This window comes from Nelusetta ayraudi, unplaced genomic scaffold (assembly GCF_046127955.1).
Source record: "Nelusetta ayraudi isolate G7.1 ecotype Tasmania unplaced genomic scaffold, CSIRO-AGI_Nayr_v1 ptg000135l, whole genome shotgun sequence".
NCBI classification, from domain to species: domain Eukaryota; kingdom Metazoa; phylum Chordata; class Actinopteri; order Tetraodontiformes; family Monacanthidae; genus Nelusetta; species Nelusetta ayraudi.
Genome location: NW_027466185.1, coordinates 21,274,092 through 21,299,485, shown reverse-complemented (window position 1 = coordinate 21,299,485; position 25,394 = coordinate 21,274,092). Strand labels below are relative to the sequence as shown.

The window sequence follows — 25,394 nt, the reverse complement described above, 5'->3', positions numbered from 1 at the left end:
CCAGGAAGGGCAGAGGATTCTCCAAATATGGTAGGGGATGCCCGGGGACAGTGAGTCAGCCGCTAAAAAAGAGGGGGAGGGAGGTGGCAACATTTGAATGTATCGGGTTAGCGGTGACCTCAAGCCCTGATCCCAGCCTGCCATCCGCAGGAGTCGCAGAGAGGTGCCAACATCGTGTCGCTGCTTCTAAATAAGGGGCCGCCGGACGGCGACCGCATCGCCCTCCGTCAGAGCCGAGGACGTTAATGCAGTCCGTCTCTTCACTGGAACAATAAGTGTATCCAACTTCTCCTTTTCCGACGCTCTGCGTGTGAGGTATGCGGGCCGTCCACGCCCTGCTATGTGCAACATTCTCATGCACTTTGCAGCTGCAGCGGGCAGGTCCTTCGACACGCCCCCCCCCCCCGTCATAGCCACAAACAGCTGGGGAATACAAGAGGGGTGCCAGCCAGTTGGCCCGTCAGCCCCCCTCGACCCTCTACTCGCATGATATTCTGCCCTGACTGACCTTTTTTTAATGCACTGCACACCAATTTAGGGAAAAGCAATGGGGAAACATGAAAATATATAAATCATTAGTGCTCGTGACAACCCCCACCTTGTTTTTAATACACCACAGTAAAGAACACCCTATTAACATATATATATATATATATATGTATATATATATATACATATATATATATATATACATATATATATACATATACATATATATATATATATATATATATATATATATATATATATATATATATATATATATATATATATATGTATATATATATATAAACACACATACATATACATATATATATACACACATATACATATATATATACACACATATACATACATACATACATACATACATATATATATATATATATATATATATATATATATATATATATATATATATATATATATATATATATACATATATAAATATATATATATATATATGTATATATATATATACACACACACACACACACACACATATATATATACACACACTATAATAATATATTTATATATAAATAAATAATATTAATTAATTAAATATTAATACACACAAGTTGTTGAACCGCATGCAATCCGGAGCACACAGGGGTCTTATTATTGTTGTATATCAATACAAAAATTTTCCAACTTCTATATTTTTAATTGACACACACACATGCACACAGACGCACACACATTTAGGTTGTTTGTTATTCATTCTGTCTGTTAATGTCAATGTATTGCCCTATCAAAGAAAGAAAGAAAGAAAGAAAGAAAGAAAGAAAGAAAGAAAGAGGGATGCCATGAAAGACAGGGTGTGCATGCGTATGTGCATAAAAACCTCCACATTCTCCAGCAATGACAGCAGCTCTCTACTATCAGCGCCCACCTGCTCGCCCTCTTTCCTTTTTTTGTTTCGTCAAAATTCATTTCCGATGCGTCCCTTCCTGCGCTCTGAGATGCCAGCGAAATATCCAACTCGAGTGCAAGAAGGCCCGAGCATCTGGTCTGGTCGACGGCAGGCGGGGGGGGAAAACCCAGGCAAGGAATAACACAGACAGTTGGACCGCAAGAAGCCGGGACAACTGGTGCAACATGTGACGTCCGGATCACATTCGCCCCACCGGACCCTCCTCCGTCACTCACGTCCACCGTTGTCGCGGTGTCTGCTGTCTCGCTCCGTCACGAGTTCGTGACGGGGAACTGGCTCGCATCCAGGTGTGAGGGAGGATTTAGGGAGGCTGACCACACACCTGCTCCGTCATCACAATGTAAAGGCTAAAGCATAGAGGAGGATTTTTTTTCTTTTTTTTCTTCTATTGAAGTAAAGGGTCAATAAAGAAGGAAACAAATGTCCTTAGTATGGTCAGTGTTGGGGAGTCACGAGTTACATGTAACGTCGTTATGTAATTTAATCACAAAATAAAGATGATTGATGTTGGTTACAGTGCCGGGGGGGAAGAATGTTTAATTAAATTACAGTTACTTGTGGAATTATTCATGATTGCAATTTTAACTACATCTGACCAATTTTGCACCAAATGGCTGCGTTTCATTATTTTGTTTGTGCTGCTTTGCTTGGTTTTCTCAAGCACCGTCCTTTTCTGTTTCCCTCCACATACAGAGGTTGAATTGTCGCTCTCTGGCGCATAGACAGAGCGTTTATTCTAAATTTAGAAAAGCAATGCGAGTGTAATTAAAAGTAATTAGTCGCCTGACTTTGAGTCATTTAAAAAATGTCCGGTGACGTGTAAATGCAAAAAAGGTTTCCATGACACTTTTGCGATATACCTCAACATCGATACGTCTGGAAAACCTCCTCATGAGAGCATGAAAACCTTTTAGTGATATTTGAGAGGTTTTTTCAAGTTTGGCCGTCTCCATGACCAGTTTTCTATTGCGATTGCGATTTAGGTTTTGCGCCATTCTAGGGGGTCATGGAAACGCAGCATTTTCCGTCCTTCACCTTTTCTCTACTCATTTCTTGACACGAAACGTAAATGCTTCTCACACACACACACACACACACACCGTACTTTCCCAAACGCTGTCCTTCGAGTCTCTATGACATCTCATGGGATCCACCACCTCCGCTCTACCATTTGATTGAGTGCAAAGGTTGATGGCACATGAGGTTAATTGTAGTTTTCAGTCATCGGTCTGCTCTGCCTTCGCACATCCTTGTTACCGCTACACACAAGATTTACAATACTTAATAGAAAAAAAAAAACATCCTCTGCATATGGAGCAGTCAGGGGGGATTAAAAAGCTCTGGTTAAAGTTTTTAAGCTGCTGAGAGGAATGCGATTCCGCATGGCGCAGACAGCGAAGGGGCCTCTGGAGTCACACAGCCACATTCCACCGCGTAATGCAACTTTATACGGTGAATCGCCCTCTTATTCTGCAACATCAGGCGACCGGAAGCCAAAAACCTACTGCCGCTGCGAGCAAGACCGACCCATTATGTCGGACGGTTGCGTCAGCACGGCTGTGAGGCGGCCACATTTTTTTTTTAAGCGAGTCATGAGGGACGAGGTTTGTCTCGACTCCCAGACAGAACAAGGGAGGGCTGCAGGACGGACGCTACTAAAATAGGCCTTTGTCGGACCTCTCGCTTGCTCCCCGCGGCAGAACTTCCCTCTCGCTTTCCCCTCCCTCCTTCTTTCCACAGATTTCACCTCCTAATGTTTATTTGTTCTTCAAGACTCTTTTAAACAAGAGTCCCTCTGTCATGACACTCATTTGCTAAACAGAATTACGGGTTTCGACCGACATAACAGGTTAAAACCATTAGGCTGAATAGTCCCTGCTCGGGCAAGATTCTTCTGTGTCACTAGTGACTTCCATCAGCAACGGCACTCCTTCCACAAATGCTTCCCCTCACGTCACCTCCCCGCCAAAACCCCAGCAGAAAATCACATCAGGCCGGATGATCAAAACATCGTTCCAGAACTGATGACTGAAAGTTGCACCACGCAGAAATTTCTGAAAATGAAAATCAGGAGAACCGTAATCTGCTTTCGAATGCGCAACACTGGTAGCCGTGTGTGCAGTACATGTTATTTGAGGCCGATGCTCTTTCATTTGCACAAACAGAGCAATTGATCAGATGTGTGTTTATGGATCTCATCCACGCGGACAGATGACAGAACGTTCTTTTCCCAGGTTCGGGGGCGAGGAAGTGCGTGTTATGCAACCCTGCTGAAGCGACTCTTGATTGAGGGCGAGCCCTTCGTGCCAAGGGTCGGGTGAAGTGGGACCCTGGGGGTTTCCCACAGGGTGAGGGTCTATTTAGCGGCGGAGCACAGGGAGAGGAAGGTGGCCTCCGCAAACAGTGCGCGGCTTCGCCAGCCTATAATGAGAGATTAACAGTGATGGATTCTGGAGACTTTTCCTCACTTGCATGTAAATGTGGCATTCTGACAGGCTTGGTACAGGGTGAAAGGGTACTTAGTCAACAGGCAGCACCTACTCAAGAACCTGGGAATAGATTTTCATAGCATCATAATATGAATGCAGTAGGTTTCATCCGTATCAAGTAAAGGTCCTTACACACCGGGCAATAGGCGATGCGACGCAAAATAAACAACGCAAAAATGCAATTTTTTTTCTGTACACACCTAGCGCGAGGCGAATATGCGTATAAAATTCGCCCAAAATTTTAGCCAGTGAAATTTCGCCACTTCAGAATATCCGTCTGACAATTTGAAGGACTGCTCCGTCAACTGGCTCCACGTTTGCAGAGGGAGAGAACAAAGAACCGAGAGCCGATTGATCCAGAACAGCGGTTAGCTACATGTCTGAGGTGAGGCATTAATATAAGGCTAATAGGCTATATTCTGTTTGAGGAATAAATGAGACCAAGCCCCGTTGTCTAGTAATTAGTAATTAGGTCCAGCCGTTCGCCTTTTTGCCTCTGCAAAATTCGACACAAAAGCGAAAAAATACTTTAGAGACACTTTTTCGCTCTGTGGAAATTCACTGACTATGTTGTCATATAAATTCCACTTTAACACTTTTAATTTCTCCGTATGTCTCTACCCTGTCAGGAATTAAAAAAAAAAAAAAAAAAAAAGTCAATACTTGACTTCTTTTGCTTTCTTTTCAGAGTGTCCCTTTACAAGTAACTCCGAAAGCAGTTTTAGAAATCAGTCACTAATGATGGTACCTCACTGATGCCTTTCACAGACCAGTGACAACAGTTCAACAGCCTGTTGTCGCCTCGTTCGTGTCCCCGTCCCAACATGTGGAATCAGTTTGTCATCAATTTCTGCAGGAAGCTGAAAGCGAGTGTTCCCACCCGAGGCTGTTCTCTGGAGAAAGAGCTATTTGGACACTAAATCCTGTGAGACTGCAAGGAAGAATGTAGGCCTGTTAATGCGAATAACATATAAGACATATAAGAGCTATCATTTTTCTTCCTTTCCCTGACTGTCGCCTCCAACTTGCACTTACAGAGACACCGCACTCCTGTTGTTCCAGCAGCAAAGCGTCAAGAAAATCCAACAAGTGTGTGTGTGTGTGTGTGTGTGTGTGTGTGTGTGTGTGTGTGTGTGTGTGGTAGACACAGTTCCCTGTCCACCACTAGGGGGCTGACTACACAGTGGAGAGGAGGGAGGATACAGGAACAGGGTGAGACAGGAGTCGAGCAGAGGGAGGAGAGATCATGATAAAAGGTGCGCAGAAGAGGAGCTTGGGTTCGAGAAAGTGACTGAACAAATGAGAGAAGGCAGAAGTCGCCTGCTTCCACTTTGCCGAAGATAAAGATTTCATTCAGTGGCCTCGGACAAACGGCGCCGCTCTGTGCTCTCCTCCTCCTCTTCCTCTCTGCTCCTTTCTCTTGGCCTTTGTTGCACTCACCTCCCCTCCTCCTCATTTTCCTCTCTCGCCCGTTCTTTTTTTTTTTTGCCCCGGCTCTCATTGATGTGAACAAAGTGAAAGGGGAAATGGCCTGGTGCAGTGCTGTGATCTCGCTCCGCTCACACCCACTCCCCACTCCACAGGGCTTAGAGGGCATCCAGCATAGTCAGAACCATCCTGAGAACCAGAGGGAGGGGGGGGAATCCCTGCTGCAGTGCAGATAGCTGCAGCGAATGCACCAGTGTAAAGTGCACTGGCAGAACTGGGTCTCTGGAGGAGCTACGGGGCATATTCAACATTGTGCACGTATTGCCCCCCGACCAATTTCTCGGGTCCAAACGGGGCCGACAAGCCGAGAGCTGGAATGCTTAATCATCCCCGAGGCCTGCAGGAGTTCAGTAGAGCAGCAACATTGTGTTGCCAGCCAGCAGGAGGCAAAGGGCACGCAGATCCATGACTCCGCAGCCACCCGACAACATTCAAGCGTAAACATGGATCGAGAGACATTGTAGTTTGGAGTGAAAAACAGCATATAAACTTATACATAGCGAGAGAAACTCAAATAAAAACAGCAAAAGCTGAAGCTACTAAAGAGGATCTTGAGCCTGTTCTTCACTCAACCTCAGTTCTAAAGCCATGGGTGACCTTTGACCTTCTCATGGTGCATTCATCGAAAAGTAGGAACTGTTACAAGCGAAACCACAGCATCTACTGATGTTAAATGGCAGTCCTGGTAAAAATGAGTGATTGCAGCAGCGTAGCCATGAAGCCGCACTGTTAGGCCACTGCTTTCACGATCATAAATCAGGGGTTGCTTAACCTAAAACAGGAGTCTTGGATTTGTTATTTGAGCCTGATCTGAGGGCAATAAAATCTATAAAAGGCACCATAAAAGTCCTCCGACGTGATATTAATGGTCTGTAGCTCAGCGGATGAATTAAGTAATTGGCTTCATTAGAGATTTACCAAATCTCGAAACGACAACAAAACTTTGCCCCATTAAGCTCTCGTTAGCTCTGCTCGTCAGAGGTTGCGAGTATCCCTCCCTATCCCATAATGCATCTGGGCTTTAGTCCAGGCCTTTGGTAGAGCAGGCAGGGAAAAGGAAGGGCGGCACTGATCAAGAACAAACAACTTTTTCTTTTTTTCCCCGCGGCAAAAATAGAGCCTGTGAGTATTTCTCCCGGAATAAACCTCGACACAGCAGCGTGTGTTCAAGCGGCAACCTTTACCGGCCGCTGACGCTCATGCAGACATGTGGCCTCTAGCTGGCTGCTCTTTCCTGTCGCAGGACACTTAACACTGACCGTTTCTTCAATTTCATTTGATTTACAAGATGAAAAAGCAGCTTGAATGTGTTCTCGGCAATATCCCTAAAGGAAATTGACAACGCCGCTTGTATGTCACCGGTGGAAAGTGCCTGACTATGTTAATGTAATATCATTATAGTTATTTCTCTGTACATGTCGTGCAAACAGACAGAGATCAACGGTGAAGCTCAAGGAAAACGCTCCCCGAGGACACTTTAGTTTTGACTGCACTCCCCTCTCGCCACTCAAGGGTGCAACTCCAGTTTCAAGCGAGACAAACACAAACACTGTTGACACTCTGACCTGCCCCCGGGCTGCAGGGCAGAGAGTGGTGCTCTAACTGCCATGCACAGGAAAAACATTAAAGACTTTCGTTTTGTTTTTGCAGTGTTGCAAAAGAAAAGGTTTTTCACACTAAACAACAACAAAGAACAAAACCAAACTTATCTGCAAGGTTCTTGTCCAAAGCTGTGAGTGTGTGTCTCACTCTCTAGCTGTGTTTCCATGACAGTTTTTCACAAAATAAAGGCCATATTTAGAAAATTCCAATAAAGTACAATTGCGATTTGCAGGCGTTTCCATTGAATGGCCCAAAGCACATAAGCCGCAATTCTCGAAAAATCTCATTCCGCGAGATTTTACGAGAATTCCGTTAGCTTTTGCTTGTTTACATATGGTTGCTGTCAAGAATGTATGTTTTCCTTTTTCTCTTTGATTACTAGTGAAAAATGTTCCGTCTCCTCCTCCGTCCAAACATAACGCGCCATTTTCACTTGAAGTGAACTGGTCACGTGACCCTGTAAGTCACGTCTGCTGACGTGTAAATGCAAAAAATGTCTTCCCATGATACTTTTGCAATATCGATACATCTGAGAAATCCCCTCATGAGAGCGTCAAAACCTTTTAGTGATACTTGCAAAGTTTTTCGTTTTTTCGTCGAAGTTTAGGTGTTTTCATTACCAGTTTTTTATTGCGACATTTAGGTTTCGCGCCATTCTAGGGGTCATGGAAACGCAGCTACTGTCAACAAAAAGCATTGAAAGGAGAGTGAGCGGTGAGCAACACTGCTACGGTATGTGCTCTACAAAAGCAGACATGTTAAATCTGATAAAACATCAGAGAAATGCAAATAAACATTTATCCAGTAGCTGCAGAACGGAAAGGCTGCAGCAGTGCTGCTTTGACTTTCCTTCTGAGAAGGGAAACCGGCGGCGAAAATAACCTGTAATTCCTTTAACTGTCAGCTGCCCCGCTGACACCGAAACACACGTGAGCAGCATCTCTGGCTGGATAAAGGTTGCAGCGTCCAACACATTCAGCCGTGCCATGACCTGATTTTGGAGAATGTGCGCACGGGACGCCTGCAAAATGAGGGTACAGTGTGTGCTTCCTGCTGCTCATTCAATATTCATGGCATTGTCTTAAGAGTACGTGGACTCTGAAGGCCGTAGGTGACTGCCATCTGGTTCCTGACCAGCAAACAGCTTAAGAATAAAGGGCACTTGGAACAAAATGACAAAGGAACGTCAACACTACAGCATTATCTAGTTTCACATCTTTTAATCATCCAGGATCTCTTCGTAGTTGAAATCTAAATGCAAAAAAAAGCTTTGATATGTCAATAAATGGAAGTTATGTGTTGATTCTATACAATCGTTTTATTTGCCTGCAAAGCTCAGTGTTGAATATGGGAGCGTTAAAGAATACTGCAGCCACAAAATAAATGGATCTTGCAGACCTCCCCAAATAAGGCTGCTGGAGTCAATTTAATAGTGTGCAAACTGAATGATGCGGTTTGATGCTTGCCATTGCTCATTTAGCCCTCAATATTGAAGACTGAGAGAACGACAGTCCCCATTAGAATCAAATCTTTGAGCAGTAAACAGCCGAGTCAGCAGTTTTGTGGCCAAGTTGGCTGCTGAGTGACGGGGACGCTGCAAGTCGGCTTCCGGGCCGCATCGCTATTATGAAAGAACAGCAGTGGGAGTCAAAGTGGGTCAAAGTTTGAGCGTATGAGACAGATGTTTGTGCGTGTGAATACAACAAGGAGGAGGGCTGGTGAAGAAAGTGCGGGGGGAGTCTGTAAGGACGACTGTAGGATGCAGAATATCGTGTGAACGATGAAGGAAGTGTTGGATTTTTGCAGTGTGTGGTTATTAAAACATTTGGGGGTCAGAAAGATTACGCAAGAAAAATCAAGCTCTAGAATAGCTTCATGTGGGATGACTCACAGTCTGCAGTTTACACGCAGTCTGGGAGGAGCTACAAGACCAACATTAGTTTGTCAAATTTAAACAATTTTGAAACCATATATTTCAGCTCTGGACATAAAAAGAATGAATGTGGAGAGCCATGGCAGGCTCTGGCCAGAGAGCAGAGCGGGAATGCTGAGCGGAGCACCGGAGCCAAATGAGAACCAGACCTGGAGTTCTGGGTCAAACAGCTGCTAATGCAATAGCTCACAAAGAGCGGCCTGTTTGCATGCAGGCCGATATTTCTATACTTCTACATTGACTTCATATATAGAAAGTGTGAAAAACCGTTGGAACTGATGGCACATTTCCATTACCCCTAGAATTGCACAAAACCTAAATATCGCAATAAAAATTCCGGTAATTGAAACACCTGACCTTGGAAAAACCTCTCAAATATCGCTAAAAGGTTTTTTAATGCTCTCATGGGGTGGTTCTTAGACCTATCGAAAGAGAGGTATATCGCAAAAGTGTTCACTTGAAGTGAAAATGGACCATCCTCGGAAGACGGAATCCATCCTCCACAAAGTGGGGTCCCACTGGACGAGCTTTAAGGGGAATTAAGCCTCACGCTCCTCACACCATTCAATGGAAACACCTTCAAATCGCAAATGTACTTTGTCGGAATTTTAGAAATATCGCTTTTATTTTGCGAAAAACCGGAATAGAAACGCAGCTTGTGTCATCACTTCAAGTCCTTGTAAGCCTTTTCTGGCGCGCGCACACACACACACACACACACACACACACACACACACACACACACACACACACACACACACACACACACACACACACACGCACACGCACACGCACACGCACACACACACACACACACAGCATTTCTCCACCGTTGCAGTCTTTTATTTTGCTTCTTTAAATAATAATCCCCACTTCCTCCCTCCTCCGTGCCTGCTATTTCAGGAATGTCCCGCAGCCTGACTCTCACTCCGCGGTGCTGCGTCACGACTGGCAGGACAAACACAGGAATATTTTTTTTTTCTTCCCCCAACGCTCAGACAGAGTCGCTCCTTTTCGGGAACGAGTTGAAGGGGGGAACTTGCATAAGAGCGAATTTGTGTTACGATGAGGGTGCGTATCAAAGTTCGTGTCCGTCAGAGGAGATGTGGTGCCCTGATTGTGTGCTCCAGTCAGACAAAGTGGCTCCTCCAGCACAAACACACACACACACACGCACAAACACACACACACACACATACAAACACACACACAAGCGTGCTGCCAGGGTGCCTTAAGCTTGTTGTGATAACACTCGTCTTCTCAGGAGGGTAGAAGAAACCGGCAGTCTGTCAGCGGTACAAAGTTGTTTCCTCGTTGCGGAACAAACACTTCTGGCTCCCACCGACTGCCCTTTATGACACGGGGGGGGGCTTCACGAACAAGCGGACAAGATCCTATCGGCGAATCACGAAGGAGCAGGAGAAAAATCAAAACTGCTTCTTCCTGCCAAAGCTGGCAGCTGCTTTTGTCTCGCCTGCAGCTTCGCAAAATGACTGTGCCTCTTTGGAGACCGGTGGTTTCTGAATGCTTTCAAATGGTCACAAATTACTTGGAAAGTCTCCGCATAAAAATATATATATAAATAATTGAACAGCACCTGCAAGTGCTGGCAAGCAAAGCACTACAGTGCACCGGGTGTAAGATGATGTGTTAATATCCACATCTGCCCTGATTCCATCTCCCTCCTCCTCCTCCTCCTCCTCCTCCTCCTCCTCCTCCGCCTCTCCCATCCCCCGCCTGCGCTGCATCCCACTTCACACCTCCGAGAGGAGAGCTGGTCGCCATCACCCCTCCTTGCCTCCGCCCTAACATCGATCCATTCATCCGACCCCCACTACCCCCCCCCCCTCCAGGAATGTTATTGTCCCACTAAATGCTTAGATTAAAAACGGTGGCAGAGGCCGAGTGAGGGAACGTCGGACTACGGATGAGGATTAGCAGAAGAGGGGGTGACAGACGGGAAATCCCGCTGACATGGAGGAGGGCAACGCCCCCACCCCCCCCCACCCCCAGCCTCCCCTCTGTATCTATTGCATCATCCCTTTTCTCTAAATACACATATTTTTAATCATGCAGAAGACATATTGACAAAATGCAAATATTATCAAGGAGAAAAGACATCAAAACTGGATTTTAAATACATGGTTTGTGTTTCTGGGAAGAGTCTCTGAGAGCCTCAGGGCTCAGTGGGTGAGGTGGGGGTGATTAAAGGGTCTCTGGCAGATGGAGCAGGTCGCAGCGAGTGGGACGTGCCAGGTCTCACACACTGACACACTTAAATAACAGGCCAAAGCGATGTATGCATTTACACACGCAAACACTGGCTTAATGTATATCTCTCTCCCTCCCACACACACACACACACAATAAACATGCACACACACACGCACACACACACGCAAACACAAAGAAAAATCAATCCATCCTTTTGATATGAAGCTAGACTGTATGAATGTCCTTCAAGAGCTCTCTGATATCAGTGTTCTTGAAATCAATGCCAATAAACTGTATGAGTTCAGTAGTAGTAGAATCAATTTTTGTGACATTATTTTTTTGTCTTACATTTCACATCAAAATTTTAAATACATAGATGAATAGCTAATAAATAATTAACTAATTATATATAATAATAATAATAATAATAATAATAATAATAATAATAATAATAATAATAATAATAATAATAATACATATCACTACTCCTTTCCGTCACAGGAAAGAACAAACAGGATGTTAGCACCTTGAATAGTATACCAACGTGTTACAGAGTGAAAAGAGAGAAACAGGTTATTCCAGGCAACACTGTCTATTGTGACTGTGAGGGCATTTTAGGGCACTTCTCACAACAGGGACATGTACATTTTCTTTTACGATTTTTTTTTTAGTACGAGTTTTAAATTCATCTGAAGACCTTTCAATGACCTTTTTTAAATAAATGCCTTAAGTATAGCTTCTTATCAAATCAAAACAAATTGTGATTTTCCTCACGTTATTAACCACCAATGAAAGGCCCTGATGTTCTTTGAGGCGGTGGGAGGAGGAGGAGGAGGAGGAGGAGGAAGAAGACAGTGCAGCTGACACAAAAAGGCAAGAGGCTTAAGGAGGGATTGTTGGATTTTAAAAGGCCTGCAGTTAAAAAAAAAAAAAAAAAAAGATCGAGTAGAACAGAATTTAATGGAGTGTAACCTGATGGGGGTAATTGTCTAGAGATCAGAACAGCGACTTTACATGATGAGATGATGTGCACCTGCGGCGTGGCGACATCTCACATCTAAAGACACTTTGACAGGAACGGTGACGCGGTGACGCTCCCTCACTTAGCGTCACTCCTGTGCTGGTTGTCATCAATAAAACTCCCCCTGTGGAAGCAGCCGTGGTGGTACAATCCACCTCCTTCGAGATTCAGCCGAACAGACCAGTGCACTGTGATCAGGTGATCGGGGGGGGGTGTTGGACGGGTTCCCTGGTGTCGGCGTGGTCAAGTGGATGAATGGGATTAGGGCCCGGCCGGTGATGCGGGGGTTGTTGCTGTCTGTGTCCTGTCCTGCCAGGATGGACTGGATTACCCTCACACTGTTTCGCACAGCGGCCGGCCACACACACGTATGAACCAGTGGACACGCATGAAAGCCACTTACGATGTGGGCCCATAATGAAGTAACTTGATCGAATGGGGGGGGGGATCAATTTTCCATGCATTTAATTATGTTTAAATGGTTTTAAAACTATACAGCCTGACTGCAGCGTTCCTCAACTGGTGGCTCGGGATCCAAAAGTGGGACACTGAGTTGTTTTGATTGGGTCGCGGTGGGCAATTTGCCTTTTTAAATTTTTAAAATATACACTACCGGTCAAAGGTTTGGATACACCCTATGAATTGAATGTCTTTTCTTTCACTATCGTGACTGCTGACATTGCAGTTTTTCACTCAAGGCATCAAAACTACGTATGAACACACACATGGAATTACGTAGGAAGCAATAAAAGTGTAAAATATCTCAAACATGTTTTATATTTAAATTCCTCAAAATAGCCACCGTTCATAAAAAGCATATTTAGAGTTGTTTCGCGTGTTTTTCTTTGCTGCATAATTATATATATCTTGCTCATATATTTGATGTCTTCAGTATTTATCTGCAGTGTAGAAAGTTGTAAAGATTAAAAAAAAAGAAAAATGCATGAGAAGGTGAGTCCAAACTTTTGACTGGTAGTGTATATATTTATAGAGAAAGTGTTTATTTTGCAGGACACACAATTCAATTCAATAATGTCAATAATTTATTTTCTAGAATTTATAGAAAGTGGGCTTTTTGATGGAATAAATTTGAGACTCCACCAGTTGAGAACCACTGGCCTACTGTAAGTTCTGTACCACCTGCAAAGTGGCAAGAGTGTGTGTGTGTGTGTGTGTGCGCGTGCGCGCGTGCCCGTGCACGTGTGTGTCCTACAGTGTGCGCAGTCAGCTGAGAGTCACAGGCCGAAGGAATTGGAGCAGATTAAAAAGTCACCCAGCTCGTCCACACTCGCAGCCACTCAGCGCCTCCTTTCATCTGACCAGAGCGAGGAGGAGCGGCGGCGCGCACGGACGCTCAGCTGAGGAGGACCGTTCGCACAGTTATTAGTCCGGCCTCGGACGTGTGTGATATCACGTTGAGATTAAATGGTTCGCTAATCGAAACCAACCGTCTGGTTGAATTCATGCTCATTATTTCTCCTCAGGCCATCAAGTTCACCTCCTTTTTTATCCCTTTTCATTCTTTACTAGTGAAAACATTACGGGTTTCCAACTGTCATGAACTGCAACAGACCAGATCTGCAGCTGTGTAGAAAACACAGCATGTGGTCGCACATGGAGTACAGACACTAAAACCTGTAGTCTCCAATCCATGGATGTATTATGAAAACAGGATACCAGACTGGCACAACGATTTTTCCCAGTGGTCACTCGAAGTACTGCAGCAAGAAAGTCCCACAGGCCCAAAAAGCATTTTCCCCATAGACCACAATACAAACATAAACACCTTTAAAACAGCTGACAGAACTACATTGACCTAAAACTTGATTAATAGCAAGTCTGTCTATTGTAGATTTTCAAGTTATGATCTGTTAGTCGTTTAAAAAAAGGCCAGAAAATCAGCAGAAAAGAGTTTATTCCCAGCGTGACGTCACAGCATGGTACGTGCTGCTGCTGTGTCTCAGCTCGTTCTGATTGGCTGCGTCCAGACGTGTCTGTAAGTGACGTTCACCAGGATGGTTCTGATTGGTCAAATAGATGATGTGAGTTTCAGAGGCATGATGGGAAGTGACACAACTGCGCATGCCCCTTGGGCCCATTAATGCGTACGCGAAAAACTTTTTCGGAGTATGCGCTGGATGAGCAACTTCCTTGAAATGAATGGGCCGCTATCCTGGAGTCTCGGGGTTGTGCTCCAATCCCACAAGGAGAGGGAGAGAGAGACAGAGAGAGAGAGAGAGAGAGAGAGAGAGAGAGAGAGAGAGAGAGAGAGAGAGAGAGAGAGACAGGCTGGTAAGGTCCAGTGGGGTGACAGGATGATTGATTGAGAGGAGGAGAAGAACATTGACACTCTTCGCGGGCCTGCAATGCTGCACCAGCCTCGCAGGAAAATGAACAGGAGCGTGAAGGAGAAAAACCGAGACAGCAGTCGGAGGTTCAATGAATCGACCGCGAGCAAGGAGGAAAAAAAAATAACAACAAGTAAGGAACCAAACCAACCAACCACCAACTCAACCAACGATGCAAGATTCTGCAGCTAATTCTCACAGTGTATAGGGGAAGAAGAGGCGAGCTAATCTGCAAATTAGCAGCAACGGAATCTTCCGGACTTTGTCAATGCGGTCAATGATTGATTCTTATTGTGGAGAGGAAAATGAAAAGTGTGGATGGGGAGAGGGATTACAGGAAGAGACGGAGTGGGAGAGGATGGAGCGCACCCTGAAGATAGATGTGCCCTTTAGACAACGCGCGCATGCGTGCGTGCGTCGCCCTTTCCTGCAGTATTCGTCCAATGCTCTCTGCAGACTGACCACTGTCAAGTGTACTGCATTTAGAGAGAGCAACATTCATGATTAATTCAGTGAGCAGCTCTGCCCCATCTCACTTCATCTTAACGGCTCTGCTGTTTTAAACAACCTTCACACACACACACACACAAGCAACAAAATTCAGCAAGGTGCTATTACAAGAGGGCATCTTTATGCAACATGACTAATTCAAAAAATTCATTAAAAGTAACCTGAAGAGAATAGCTGCGTTTCGCAAAATGAAAGCCATATTTCTAAAATTCCAACAAAGTACAATTGCGATTTGCAGGTGTTTCCATTGAATGGTGTGAACCTCATAAGCCATAATTCTCCTAAAATCTCGCTTTGGGGAGGATGGAGGTACAAAACACTTTGCGATAAATCTGCATTTCCATGTTGTTTGCTGTTTAGAATGGTTGATATATTTTTTCTCTTTTATTATTTATAGAAAAGATTCCGTCTCCTCCTCCGTCCAAATGCAACGTCTCATTTTCACTTGACGTAACCTGGTCACGACCTGGTCACGTAACCTGGTCACGACGTGCAAATGCGAGAAAAAAAAAACCTTTCCAAGTTTTTTTTTTCCAAGTTTAGGTGAAGGTTCTCCTTCGCAGTTTTTTATTGCTAGATGTAGGTTTCGCGCAATTCTAGGGGTAATGGAAATGCAGCTGCTGACCGGCTCAACGATGAATTGTAGAGTGAAGGCTCAGTGATGAAGTCAAGAAGCAAGATGAAGGGTCGAGTTTGGCACAGTGTGGTCAAGATTTGAGTCACAGGAAGGGGTTCGTGTTCAGAGGAACAATATGAAATGGAAAATGAATCAAGGACAAAGTAAAGTTTGAGAGATGCAGGGGTGTGCGTGTGTGTGTGTGTGTGTGTGTGTGTGTGTGTGTGTGTGTGTGTAGGGGTCAGTGTGCTCCTGCCCCCATTTCCTCATGAAACATTATTATTGATTCAAGTCATGGCAAGGCTCCAAATATCATGGAGACCCATGTGTGCTTCCACACACACACACACACACACACACACACACACACACACACACACACACACACACACACACACACACCTCTCGTGATGATCATGACCCACTTTTCTTATACTTTAAATAAATCTCTGTCTCTCTCTCTATCGCTCTCTCTCTCTCTCTCTCTGAAAGACACACGCCTCGGGAGATAGGACAAACATTATCGCTATCATTAAGAGAACGAAAAAAAAACTCCAGTAGTTGCCACAGACACTGGCGCAATGTTGTAAAAGCATTTGGCTACAGTCAGCCGTGGACACTCTCAGGCTCTGCTGGAGGGAGAGAGACGGCCACTGTGCGCACACACGTACATTTACACACGCTAAGGCAAATATTTCACACTCACTGGCTGCTGCCTTGCATGAGTATTCAAGTCAATGTTTTCTCGTCAAACACACACACACACACAATGAAGCTCATTGATTATTTTTCTAAAAATCAGCTGGGTGCCGGTTATGTAAGAGCCGCGAGGGCTGCGGAGGGTTCAAACAGCAAAAAAAAAAAAAAGGGGTGGGGGGCTCGGGGCTAATGGGCACCAGTAGGGGGAAGATTAATGCATAAAAATAAAAAGGCCAGAGGCAGATTATAACTATTTTATAGTATAAAAGGGAAATGCAAGTGGCCAAAACTGATCCAGCCTTTGAGAAAAATGTATTTCCTCCTATATCCTAACACCTTATTTGCTAAGTGGCTTCTGGTTGTAGCTAATCATATAGCTGAACTGTTGCTCTCAAATAGAGCTCGCTAACGAGACAAACACGTCGGCGGAGGGTCAAAAAGTCCTCCAGCAGATGAAGGATGCGTCCGACTGCCCTGCAGGCTTTCCACTTCCTTCCTTTCTCTCTGCCGAGCCGCACACGTTGGAGCTCGCTCAGCATTTCGGCTGCAGCGTCGCTCCGACGGCGTGTGCCCCTTTTCCTGCCGACACAGTGAAGGTGCAGCGGGAGAATGCGGCCAAACAGGAAGCGGCGGGGAAGTGAGGGGGAGGAGTCGTGGAAGAGGGGGAAAGGGGAAAGAGTGGAAGGGTGGAGATACTGAGAGTGTGTGAAGGGGGAAATGGAATCAACCCTTAGCAGGGAGAATGGACCATGACAGATAAGGAAGGGTGAATCCTACTGCTGTGCTTGCAGAGATTGGAATATTATTTTTTATTATTATTATTTTTAAGTCAATTGAGGGACAATTCATTCAAAACTGAAATGTCACCAATTTCATGCTCAGGGTGAGTGTTAAATGAGTTTCAATTTGGAGAAAAAGAACAAAGCAATATTCATCTGATTAAAATTGTTTCATTCCAGCACTTCAATTAAAAAAAATCATAGAGAATATCACGGTGAAGGTTCACAGTTTATGCCGGGACAGTGAAACACCTGCAGATGAGAAAATCTACAGATCAAGGTTGAACCAAAGCGACGGAGCTGCGTCAGGAGGACTTGGAAGAGGAGAAGGGGGAGGAGGAGAAGGAAGAGAAGGTCTGCAGGCAGAGATCTGCCCTGAGAGAGGAGCGGGAACCGAGGGAGCTGGAAATGGGAAAACTAGGCCATGTGGAAAAATCCAGCTGTAATGATCCGAGAGCCTGCGCGTCTGCCGGCCTCTGCTTCATTTTCATCCTCGGCTCCTCGCTGATTATCGGCGACGTCGCACCGTCTTGTGTCGCCCCGCACGTCAGCAGAAAACCTCGTTCAATCTCTACATCTTCATCCTCCACCGCACCGTTCATCCAGCAGTGAAAGGCCCACTTAACATCTCCACTCAGAATGTCTGATTTTATTTCCTGATGGAGTTCAATTAGTCGCCGCTGAGACACACAGGCAGGAGGCATGGCGGAGCGGACGGCAGCAGATCCGCTTTGAGAGGACTCACGAGGATGTGAACCCTCAGCATTTTTACGGCGTCTCTATGGTCCACGTGGCGTCAAGTATCACAGCGCCGAGTGCAAATGCACAAACACAGAACTAAAGGGGGTCATTGTCATCACAAGCCTGAAATGTGCATATTGCTTCGTTTCCATTCAATGGTGTGAAGCGCATAAGTCTTAATTCTCGTGAAATCTCGTCCCGCCAGATGAGAATTACGTTACCTTTTGTTTGTTTACGTTTTTTGTCAAGAAAGGGCTGTTATATTTTCCTCTTTGATTACATGTAAAAAAAATTATTCCGTCTCCTCCTCCGTCCAAACATAATGCGCAATTTTCACTTGAAGTGAACTGGTCACGTGTCATGGAAGCGAGTTTCCATGACACTTTTGCGATGTACCTCGATATCGATAAATCTGGAAAACCTCCTCATGAGAGAATCAAAACCCTTTTAGCCAAATTATTGAGGTTTTTCCAAGTTGAGGCATTTCCATTAGCAGATTTTTATTGCAATATTTAGGTTTTGCACAATTCTAGGGGTAATGGAGAAGCAACTTCTGTCTCTCTCTTTGTCTCTACCATCTATATTTGAAAATCGTCAACTCGTGGCACGAGGTTTCCTGAGCTGCTCGTCCACATGGAGGTCCAATTGTTCGGTTTCGTATTCGGGTTTCCTGTTATAAACTCGGCTCTAAAAAGAGGAATTGTCACGTCATGAAGTTTGTGTATCAGTTTCCATGTGAAGGTCCCATATTGTGCCAATTTTATACAAACAATTCCAGTAGAACAGCCTCGCCCACTTAATGATCCAACAAACAAAAATAAAAAAAAAACTCAGCAGCTCTCTAGCAAACATCAGATTTATCTCCCTGCGAACCTGATGCTTTGCTCTACATGTTTTGGAAGAGGATAAAAAATGATCCTCTCCTAAAGGCAGCAAGAACACATGGTGGGGATGTCACAAGCCCGCAGAGGTGTCAGTAACGCGTCAACGAGCTTCGCGACGTCACAAAAGGCTGATTTTCAGAACTGGGCGGTTTAGCACATGTAAATACACAACATGTAGCTGCAATTTCCCATATACAGTAAAGATTAGTGAGCAAAAACAGCAAAAAATCCTAAATTGTATCAAGATCAACTCAGGTAAATGATCATTTGAATGTGTCAGTCAGTCAGTCAGTCCTAAAAACCCTCCACTTTTCCACTGACTCATCTTCTACGTTATTTGAGTTCAGTCTTGGTGTTTTTCCAATATACGACCCTGCTGCAGTTGCTTTAGGCTTTAGATGTCCAGTTCTTTTCACACACACACACACACACACACACACACACACACACACACACACACACACACACACACACACACACACACACACACACACACACACACACACACACACACACACACACACACACACGCTGGTGAATGATTTAGACAGGATCAGATGTCCACTCCACTCCAGTTTCAGTCAAGTGACGCTGCAAGCAAAGCCCCCAAGTTCACATTTCTTATTATTGTGCTCCTTCCAGCAACCGCTACAAGTGACTCACACACAGCTGACCAAGTGTGGAAACTTAATGGCACCGAAGCAAACATATGTAAAAGCGCTCAGACCCAGACGACCAAAGGATGAGAGAAAAGTAGCAGTGGCTGAATAATGCCTGTGAGACTATGACACCAAAACAGTCCTCTTGTTGTGGATCCTGCTGAATGCTGTGTTACTACAACAGGAAGCCTTACACGTTCGAAAAAACCCAACAAGTCTTCCTGTTCTGACGGTCTGACGAAAGGGACGAAGGAATTACGTGCAGAATCTAAGACCATTTCAGCTGAAGTGTTGGCAAAAACAACCACTTGCACCTGTTTAATAACAGTCCCTGTCGCTGAAGTTTGGTTTTCAAAAGATAACAGGCCTTGGATAATGACCACTTTTTGAGTTTGTCAAAATGTTGTGGCAGCCAACGGCAGAGAAGAATCCAACGCTGCCTGCCTTCGGATTCCTCTGTGAGGAGAGACTGATTCCACACCTTTATTCTGTTGCACAAAGTCAGTTTTTCTTACGGGGGAAATTTCTGTTTGCTAATTTGTACTTTATTACACTGATAGTTTGTTTTAAACGTATTTATCTAATCATTTACTATTTATCTACTTTATGGTGGTTTTTATTATGTAGTGAATAAAGTATCTATCTATCTATCTATCCATCCATCCATCCTAAAAACCAGGTGAAATCTTTTCTAACATTTCGAGTGTGTTCAAGACATCTTTTCCCTTGCAGTCACCTTCTATATTACCATTACAAACAAAAACAACAATAACAGGCTCTAGACGTATTATGTCACATTCAGGCGATTCACCCTCACTCCAGAGACGCTCAAAAGACTGTGTGTCTGTGTATTTTTAGCCAGATTCTGTTAAGAGCCACGTGTATTCACTTGGGTTCAGTAGAAAGCTTATTCCAGGGGCGGCGAATCACAAGAGCTGAGCGTCAGAGAGGAGACTGCTACTGTAGCAAACTGCTACTGAAACTGCCACTCGAGGAGCCGCTGCATCTTCTGCTGCTGCTAACACATGGGTGTATTTCACTTATCATACTTGACGTCTGACAATTATCAGCCTAGTACCCCCACCCCCCAAGTCGTATTGACCACCTGTCTGCTACACAAAAACATTCGCCGGCAACATGCACAAGCCAGATTCCAAAGCCCAAGGACTTGAGTTTCATTATCAATAATTAAAAGCCTGCCTCCTTTTCATCAGCGCCAGCATCACAGATGTGACCCGACTCTATTGGCTGTCAGCAGGCCCTCGCCATCCTCTCTGTCTCTCTCTCCCCCCCGTCTCTCTCTCTCTGTCTCACACACACACACACACACACACACACACACACACACACACACACACACACACACACACACACACACACACACACACACGCAACCACCCCCCACCTTACAGTCAATTTCAGGGGAGCCATTCATTTTTAAAGCTCCCCAGTCTCTGGGATTATAAAACACAACATCTCAGCGCTTGTGGTTAGGCTACTGCTGCGGGAACGGAGGGGGGTAGTAACAATAAGAGAGATGTGGAAACCTGCTGCAGCCACACAACCCAAGACTCTGGTTTGCTTTCTGTTTTTACAAAGACCTCATCAGACTGCCTTTCCACTTGGTCGCAAGGCGGCAGCTGTTGTGTTTACAGGATAAACAGAAAACACAAGGCCCCGCGTGAGGAAGTCTGAGGGGGAAAAAATTCCCTGACGTTGGTCATGATACTTCCTCTGATGTCAAAGGCTGATTGCAAGGGTCAGTGCATGCAGTGTGTTACAACCGTGGCCAAGCTTCAGGTTATTCACAAGATCAACTCAGTATCATTTAAAAAAAGAAAAAAACAAAAACATGCCCACTTGGATCACCGTTTCATCTGATCAAACTACATTCCAAACGTCTTTAAAATGAAAATGTCTATAATATTCTATTACAATATTCCCAAAATGAATATATAAATGTGTCCAAAAACGGACAACACAAACTTACATCACCTTAACTCGTGTCTATTTGTTTTTGTTTTTTGGCCTGGACTTGGCCATGGGTACTTTCCTGTTCCTTTACTTGTATAAAATCCAACTGGAGGGGTAAAATGTTTAACGGAGTATTCAGTTTACCTTTGTATCGCTCGAGCACATCTTCGTACGCCTGGGCATATTCCTTCTCCTGCGAGTGGTTTGTCGGCAGCAGACCCGGTACGAAGCCGGCCATGGTGCCTCCGCAAGCCGGCTGGCGAGTCGAGAGGGGGGGGGGTCGGCCTGCAGACTACCGCAGTGACCCGGTGTGCCGCGGCGCGTCAAGCCACAGCTCTGGATCCTTCTCCCCGCTTGGCAGTACAATCCACCGCCGCTGCCGCCGCCTTTGCGGAACTAGGGATGCATTTGGCGGACACTGGCAGCCCGGTAGCTCGCTTCCGAGCAGGGTTAGATAATCCCCGGGGGCTACTCAAGACACGGCCGGGAAAAAAAAAAAAAAAAAACCTTCGGAGTGAGCGCGGAATTGGCAAATGACGCCAAAGACGTGTATATCTACCTGAGAGACGGTTACATAAACGCTATCTGTCCATTATCGCCGGCGCTGTACGCGTGTGTGCCGCAGCCCACAATCGCATCGCTCGGTGTGCTATATCCCCCCGTCCGGTGCCTCCTTCGATATCGGCTCCCAACCGGCGTCTGCTGCGTTATGTGTCACTATGCGCGCAGAGGACCCACACTCACACACCCACACCACAGATGAGAGTCTGAAAAAGGAGGTGGGGGGGCGGTGAGACCGTTTCCGTCCTCAAACCGGAGGAGGCTCCAGGCGACTGAGTATCCGGAATCAGGCTTCCTATTCCAGGCTGTGTCCGTGGCGAGCCGCCGGAGCTCCCAGCGTGCTTCCCCAGCTGTAATGGCCGCTTCTAGCCGAGGCTTTGTGGTTTCTGCTTCTGTCTGAATGTGCGTGTGGGGCTGCTTTTCTCTCTCTCCCTCTCGCGTCCGCTCAGGTTTCTCGACTCTTCCGACTGTCTTCCATCCCTCTCTGCCGGCCATGCCAGGAAGCACCGCCGCAGGAATTTCAGGACCGGTGGGGAACGGCTAGCATGAAACTAGCTTGTTGGGCTGCTGGTGTGATAGTGAGTTTAGAGCGCCCCCTGGTGGTAAATATACCACAATGTAAACGCGGCAAACCATTGAGTATCTATCTATCTATCTATCTATCTATCTATCTATCTATCTATCTGATTTGTTAACCAAACGGCATCACATCACAAATCTTGAGTGAAAATGCCTATAGCACCACAGTGAAACCACAACCTACAAAGGTGCTAGAGATCAAAATATTCACAGGTTACAATGCTTATGTTGATAGATTGATCGTTTTTTTCGATTTTTTTTTTTTTTTTTTTTTTTTTTCAGGGAAAGCTGTTTAGTGTATACATGCAGTCAGAAACAATTGTCACTATGCAAGTCTATTCTGTCTTACTGGCGGAAACAAAGCCGTCAGCATAATCAGCAGCACATAATCATCCTGGGGACCAAGCCTCTAAAGCAGCCTCATTGACATGGTCTAGAGATTATGTTTTTTTAATCCTATAGAACATGTATGGATGACCTTCAACGGACAGGGGCCGAGGCACAATATCAAATCTATACCCTCCTGCAGCTGAGCAGATATCCATTTCTATGCTGTAAAATCAAGCTACCGTGCAGAAAGCGCAAACCCAACAAATGCCTTGTTTACACCTTACACTGAAACAAACAAAGTCAGTATATTGTTTAATGTCTAAAGCTTCACAATCATGTTGTCAAAACACATGAGGGTAGCAGGGTTGCTATAGAGCTTCCCAAGGGACAAAGACAAGAAGCTAGAACCAAACATTAATTTCTGTGTACTATGTGTCTCTGTGGTGTTTATGGTCTCGCAGTGAGAAATCGGAGACCCGCATATGAATTCAGTCTGCGAGCTGACAAAGTATGACATCAACACGAAACTGAACAATGTTCAGGGACTACTAAAAAGCTAATGAACTGTGTAGAATTTAATGGTTCAATGTTCTAGCTTTAAGAGCGGCTTAAGACTCGTCTTACTGGTTCTTATTGTCATTAGGGGAGTCGAGACTGGTAGAAACAATACACCGAGTTTGTGTTTTCCTCTCTCTCTCTCCCCCCTTCCACTGTATCTTTGGCTCACCCTTCTCGACAGGAGTCACAGTGACCTCACAGCACGTGGTAGGCACACAATCTGACTCGCATGTACACGCAGTTCAATTATATTACAGCACAAATACCGGGCGTCAAAACATTTTACACTGAAGGGTCAGACAATGTGGTTGCCGCTAGTGTGTGTCCTTCAGAAGCACGCGGAGACGATCACGCAGAGAGGCTGTCATGTCCCTGCGCTCAAGGTCTCCGTAATGTTTCATTACCACTAAACTGCAGCTCACGAGACAGCGAGGACAAAGACACACATGACACTCGCGTAGTGCGTTAGGGTGAAGGCAGGTTCTCTTTGTTTAAACAATTTTTTAACTGAGTCAACAGGCACTGAGGCGTCAAACAACAAATGGCCTTTGACACAATTATATCCCCACCTAGTGGTGCAGTGTAGAAAATCAAAACGTGGCTTTACTAGCCTGACTTTTCAACCACATCCTCCACTGTTTGTTTTTGAATACCTACTGTTTAGACTGTTGACCAAATAAATAGAAAACTGGGAATCATTATTGATTAAAAAAAAAAAAAGAAGGAGCAGAGAATAATCACAATCATCTTCTCCGTTTGTCATTCCACCCCGCTTCGCTGTCACCCCCACTGGCTTCTCTCTGCAGATTGTGTTCGACTGGTTGTGCATACCCATATGTGTGTGCGTATGGTTGTGTGTGTGATGTCATGAGTCCAGCTGCGCAATGAATGTAGTCTCGGAGCCAGAAGTCTCTGAGCTCCTCCTCACATCAATGTAGTCCGAGCTGAGCAGGAAACACTCCTCCATGTTTCCACCTTTCCTGTGCATAACCACCAGAACTCCAATGGGGGGACAAAGGAAAATTATCCTGGCCTCTCCGTAACCACATGCCTGCATTTTTCTTCGAACAGTAGTCTAAAATAAGTTGAAGAATTAAAGGGAGACTGGATAGCGTTATGACAAAATCACGTGTGACTTGGATTCATTTCTTCTGTTGAGAGCTACTTGTTTGGTGTGGCTGTTTTATCAAGCTTCTCGGGCAAGTCACCAAACCCCATAGCGGACGAAGCTTATGAAAACAACAGCTGAGTAGTCACGGTGTTTTGCACTGAAACTATAAAGCTGAGATTTCAAGTCTGACATCCTGCTGATGGGCCCACGACTTGGAACCAATCAGAGTAGGTTGTAAGTTGTGAAAAAAGCAGAGAAGAGGAAATGATCACAAGTGCAACACGGGTGCAGTAGCGTTTCTGCGTTAGGTGATTATAAGTTGATGTCACTTTCACATTATAAAAGAAACATATGATTGAAACATACTGTGCTCCTCATTTATGGTGACATTCCAACATCTAAGAAATAAACTGAAATGAATTTTTAATTTGATTGTTATGATTGGATTTTCGACTCTTTCCGCCCCCTCATCCATTATGAATGTAATTTCAAACTCAATTCTAGATTACGATGTCCATCTACTTTGGCCCCAGAACATAGAATGTATAGAAATTAGATTCATTTGTGAATGTAGTGATGCTCAATGTAGGGAACATCAAGTTATTTAACATATTAAAAGTGAAGCCTAAGGAAGGCAAATTTGTCTTGTTTCTGAAACATGTTCCTCATGTGCCTCATGTGATTTTCACTCACACATGGCTGATTCCACACATGGAAAATGTATGGAATTCTTTTGTACCGTCTCTCACCACATTCTGCTTTTTACGCCTTTTCTTTCTCTTCCTCTCTGCTTGATGACCTCCCTCGTTCTCATCTTTAGTTGGAAGCCATAATTTCTTCTCCCCCTCACGTGAACCTTG

The 25,394-nt window shown here is 44.9% G+C and overlaps 1 protein-coding gene across 12 annotated transcripts in view; it reads right to left on the bottom strand.

Moving 5' to 3' along the window:
- Positions 1-25,394, bottom strand: part of macf1a (microtubule actin crosslinking factor 1a) — a 182,610-nt gene that overhangs the window by 145,634 nt on the left and 11,582 nt on the right. For 2 of the 12 annotated variants that reach the window (XM_076011912.1, XM_076011914.1), the window contains exon 1: positions 21,540-22,429. The exons of 9 other annotated variants lie outside the window; for them this stretch is intronic. In XM_076011912.1, coding sequence (XP_075868027.1) covers positions 21,540-21,633 — 94 coding nt within the window. In that variant the 5' untranslated portion in view covers positions 21,634-22,429. Of the gene's footprint in view, positions 1-21,539; positions 22,430-25,394 lie in introns of those variants that run through there. One more of the 12 variants, XM_076011918.1, reaches the window with a different exon arrangement.